Here is a 5,188-nt window from a genome sequence, read left to right on the forward strand (position 1 = left end):
TTTTGGATGACTGCAGAACTCTGTACACCTACTGAGAGGCAAAAGTGCAAGACAACGAGCAAGGAAATATACCACACGCCTTAATTAATGACCACCAGGGAGCCATATCCATTTAAGTGGTGGATTAAATCCAACTGGACTGTCGTGACTCATTTATTTATGACATGTAGTGCATGTGAGAGCGTGTATGTCCCATGCAATGATTGAAGGTGAGAGTCTTTGGTGTATTCTTTTAGGCATCAATATCAAGCTGCAGTCGGACACCCAGTTAAGTCCATTGTGACTGTTAGGCAAAGTGCGAGAAGTGTTGGTTGAGGATAGTCGGAAGATGAGGTAGAGGCCCAGTGACGTGTTGATGGTCATCATTATTAGTATTATATTTCGGTGTACTGTTGTAATCTTGTGAACTCTTATATTGAATGTCTTTAAGGATAACCAACTTCCAGGAGTGTAGAAATACCGAGAACATTGTTATTATGTATGTATTAACCATACATTTTGTTCTTGTAGCTACTGAATATATACGTACTTGCACTTATTAACTTATCCATCCATGATCACTATATTTAGGGAGTGGAAGCTGCAGCCCCGAGTTAACTCTGAAGACATATTGGTAATGGATATTTTCAGTGAGAGCTGCTCTAATTGCAGGGAAGATGTTTATATAAATTAGTTCATTTAACACTATTCTGGTGATAAGATTCAGGTAGAGAGTCGAAGGGGAACATTGAGGTACCATCCACATTTCGGTTTATTATATTTATGTTAATTAGATGTTACAGTTCTTTTAGATTAAGATGATTCACTCCTTGCCTCTGCGGATCTGATAATTCTTGAGAGAAAATTCAGATTTCTGGCTAGTTACATTAATTTTAAGATAAAGTCGGGTTGGGAAATAATAAACTGAGAGAGGGTAGTGGGTCATCTGAGAAAATGTAACTGAGAGAGGACTTCCTTACGGGTTATGCAGTAGATGTGGTATATGCCAACAGGTTCTTGTTGATGTTAATTCAACATGGCCCCATCCTACAAAACACTAAACGTAGTTAAGTGACTTATTATGGTGCCATTGGCATCACAGAGGTGTCAGTTGGGGTATTGCTTTTGTGTTTCTTTTTATTATTTTCTGGGGAGGGGGACCGGTGGAGACAAGGGTGTCTGGAGCCCCACAAGTTGAAAGAGACTTGTGTGATAATATATCAATTTGGTTGATGAAGGATATCCGCAGTGATCATCTTGTTAATCTGACAATGATCACACAATGTTGCTCTTTTCTCAAGGCAGAATGGTTAGATGCCAACTAGTGAAGCAAGATACCATAAATTATAATAATATTTGTCAGGCGTAACCTTGTGTTGTTCATGCCTTAAGCTTGCATGGTAAGATAACGAATGGTGGTGTTCAGAGTATTTGTGAAGGTCATTGTTAACTGATGACTACAACAATGTTCCTCATGCCTCCATCAGCCATTCTCAAATATCATCAGTTACATACCATTTATGGTTATATAGGTTGTATGGTGATGGCAACAATGTTTATCTTGCCTCGAGCTAGTATTGCCAACATTTTATTGCCAAGGTTTATGGTGTACGATGCTTATAAAGGTTATATTGGTTAACTGACGATGGCAAGACTGGAGCTATCGGTTCACCCTTGTAAAGTCAGCTATTGTTGGTTGGTCAGCTCTTGCTACATCCTGCATAATGCTCTTCTTATGTATATAATAATAATAATAACAATGTTAATATTTAAAATAATAATAATAATAATAATGTTAATATTTAAAATAATAATAATAATAATAATAATAATAATAATGTCAATATTTAAAATACTAATAACAATATTTATTAGGGGAAATGCACATACATACAAAATATTATACGAGAAGAATGTTGGATCTGTAGGTAGGACAAGTATACACTATGCCTCAAGCCACTAATACACTCAGTGTTTCGGGCATGACAAAAGCACCACTGTCGCTCTCATCACAAGTTTTTTTTTTTTTTTTTTTTTACATGCGAATATAATACAATAAATACAATAAAATAATAAACCAATAACAAAATATCAGACAACAAAAAAATACAGAAGCACAAAGCAAATTAATACAAAGTAACACAAATACACTAAATACCAGCCTGAAGGGCCGACAACAAAAACACAACAATGAGCATAAATACAACAACACCAGACAGAAGGGTAACGGAAATACAATAAAAACAACAAAACAACGGTCATGAAAAACACAACACCGGCCTGAAGGGCGCACTATAGGTACTACACATTGCAACTAACCACAGGCCACAGCAAGCACACAGACTACTCAAAGTGCTCATACTTATCCGGCCACACTGCCGCCGGGAATCGAACACAATACGCCTCCCACAGTAACATGACGTCATCCGGAACAGGTTCATTATTAACAGTACGAGGTTCAGGCATCAACTCGGGCACACCCACAACAAAACACCGAACCCGCTGTACCCAGATGGAAGAAGAGCACCACGGAACAGGATGCACGCGGTCAACAACGTCAAACCGCAAAGGATGCTGAGCATCATGCGCCACGAGGCCGGGCAATGGGCAGCGCACTGGGAGCCTCCTCGGCTGCCTCACAGGGCCCCGTGTCAACCACCGGACAGTGCACCTGCATGGACCCCCCACGCTTGGCATCCTTCTTCAGTACCAGCTTGAGGCCTCGGCTCGCACCAGAACTCTCACCATCCAGGTCTGTAGGAGCGACCACCCCCAACTGCGGAGAACTTTCTGCAGGAGAAAGAACAGGAGGTATATCATACGTACAACCATTGTCAACAGCAGATACATGGACGTCAGCAACCACCAGCGACGTAGAACGCGAAGCACCCGGAACCGCCACATCATTGCCCGAAGCTCCACCTGCGCCGAAGTCCTTCACAACAGCCCAAGCAGTTGTAGAACGCTTGGGCACCGGCCGCACATCCTCACTGCCGGAAGCGGACCCAGAACCACGGGCCTCCCAAACCGTGCGAACCGACGCCCGTCACAGTACGGCAGCAGCCTCAACCACAGGGGGAACCGGGCCGCACACTACAGGATGCTCCGCAGCCCCCCCAGCACCCAGCACAGCCGTAACACCTGGCGAGGGCTCAGGGCCAGGCGCAGCAGCAAGAGACGAGGAAGATGTAGACGACTCGCAGAGACCATCTGGAAGACCCTCGTAAGCAACTGGCACAGCGAATTGACCAGCGACAGGAGCCACCGGAACACCCGGAGGGGGGGGGGGACAACAACCACCGGGGGCACATCGGGTGACACAGGGGGGGCCGCATCAGCAGCGAAGGGGACCTGCCCCTCTTCATCTCCGGAATCCACGCCCTGAGGGGGGAGCGGCGGGAAATCCTCTTCCCGGAACAAGTTAACAGGTGCAGCAGGGGCCTCAGAGCACCGTACCTGTTCCGTACCATACCACCGGCAGCCCCGTACCTGTTTCCGGTTTGGCCAGTTAGGGCATCAGGCTGCCGGGCATAATACACCCGAACGTAGTAACCCAGCAGCCGGACAGAAGATGGGATATCCGACCGCCGGCGCATACCTAAGGTACGGATGTTCGTCCGCTTCCCAGCATATTTCCCCGAGGAAAGCGAGTTCACCCACACATTGATGACGGCACCATACCTCCTGAAGAAGCGCCGGAGAAGGTCTTCAGGGAACTCCAGGGGCGCACCATGTGCACTGACATAAATCAGGGCACCACTGCGGTCCGAGACCGCAACAGAGCCGGCGCCATCCGACAACTGCAACGAACGCCCTTCGTGCCAACGGAGGAAGTCCCGATACTCCTCCCTCACGAACTTGACAATCACCCGGTGGGCCGTAACAAGCTCAAGTCCGTAGACAGCCTCCACCGGGACACGAAGCATGTCGCACATCACCAACTCAACGGCTGGATAACCACCTTACACGAGAACTCCAGTCCCACGGAATTCACACGTAGAACAGGAGGAATTGGAAGGCCCCCCCATGTCAGAACTGCCACGTCAGCACGCAGCCAGGCAGGCAACAACCGAAGAATGTTGGATCTCTAGGTATGACAAGTATATACTATGCCACAAGCCACTAATACACTCGGTGTTTCGGGCATGACAATAGCACCACTGTCGCTCTCGACACAAGTAATAAATTGTCAAATAAGAACTGGTTGGATGTCGGATATTTTAATGGTCTATTCTTAAAAAAATATTACTATCTTCCTTTTTTAAATTTAGGGTGAAAACAGTTTTACAAAATATTTAGAGTCGGAACACTTTACTAGTATATAAAAAAACTAGAACAGCTTATTTGAATAATTTACAGAAAGTATTGGAATAGTGATGGTTTATGTATAATAACAATTGTGGTCTCTGTTGACAGACTGGACAGCCCTTCACGGGGCAGTCACACGTGGTCACCACAGCACTGTGAAAGTCCTCCTCCACGCTGGAACAGACGTCAACGCTAAAAATATACATGGTAAAAGTTACATTTATGCATTCCAACATTATATATCAATGCAACATAGCACACTGCACGTATCATGTGACAAAATTCAATATTTATATTTTACAATCAGTACCATTAGAGATAATGTCTGCTAGTCTGTTGAAAGTCAGAGATCACACAGATGGGGCTAGCCTTACCCAAATTGTAAGAGGGAATGGTCTGGGGAACGGGATGAACATAGGCTGGTCGGTGTCACCAAAATTTAAATTAAAAGGGAATAACGTGCCAGTGCCCATTCACACCCCCATGATGATTTTTGGCACTGTCTGCTAATTATGCAGCTAAATATTTTCAAAACAAATTTTTCTAATAATTATTTTCATATGGTAATATACAGCATTCTTCACTGATCTCAGGAAAATTAACTGAAACTTTTTGCGGTCAAGAATTTTCCCGTACTCCCATAAAACAGACGATCTTTACGCAATATCAAAGGTTTCGAGCAACGGCTTTTTAACAGACTAAGGGGGAACTATTAGTTTTTTAGTATTTCACACAACAGCGCTCCTCTTACTGCTGACCACCCACACAGAGACAATTATACTTTTTATAGGAGAAAGAGACAGACAGACAGAGAAAGAGAGATAAAAAACAGAGACAAACAGAAACTCTGACTCACAGCTAGAGATAGACAGGCAGAAACAGACTCTCTCTGCCTGTCCTC

The 5,188-nt window shown here is 44.5% G+C and overlaps 1 protein-coding gene across 1 annotated transcript; it reads left to right on the forward strand.

Moving 5' to 3' along the window:
• Window positions 1-2,582: 2,582 nt before the first annotated feature.
• On the forward strand, window positions 2,583-3,206 carry LOC138362840 (uncharacterized). Its single transcript, XM_069321411.1, has one exon. The coding sequence runs from the start codon at window positions 2,583-2,585 to the stop codon at window positions 3,204-3,206; it is 624 nt and encodes a 207-aa protein (XP_069177512.1).
• Window positions 3,207-5,188: the final 1,982 nt, after the last annotated feature.

The sequence above is a fragment of the Procambarus clarkii genome, chromosome 9 (assembly GCF_040958095.1).
Source record: "Procambarus clarkii isolate CNS0578487 chromosome 9, FALCON_Pclarkii_2.0, whole genome shotgun sequence".
Lineage (NCBI taxonomy): Eukaryota > Metazoa > Arthropoda > Malacostraca > Decapoda > Cambaridae > Procambarus > Procambarus clarkii.

Bases quoted from the DNA above. Each gene is read 5' to 3' on its own strand.
- LOC138362840 (XM_069321411.1), top strand. From the start codon at position 2,583: ATGGGCAGCGCACTGGGAGCCTCCTCGGCTGCCTCACAGGGCCCCGTG.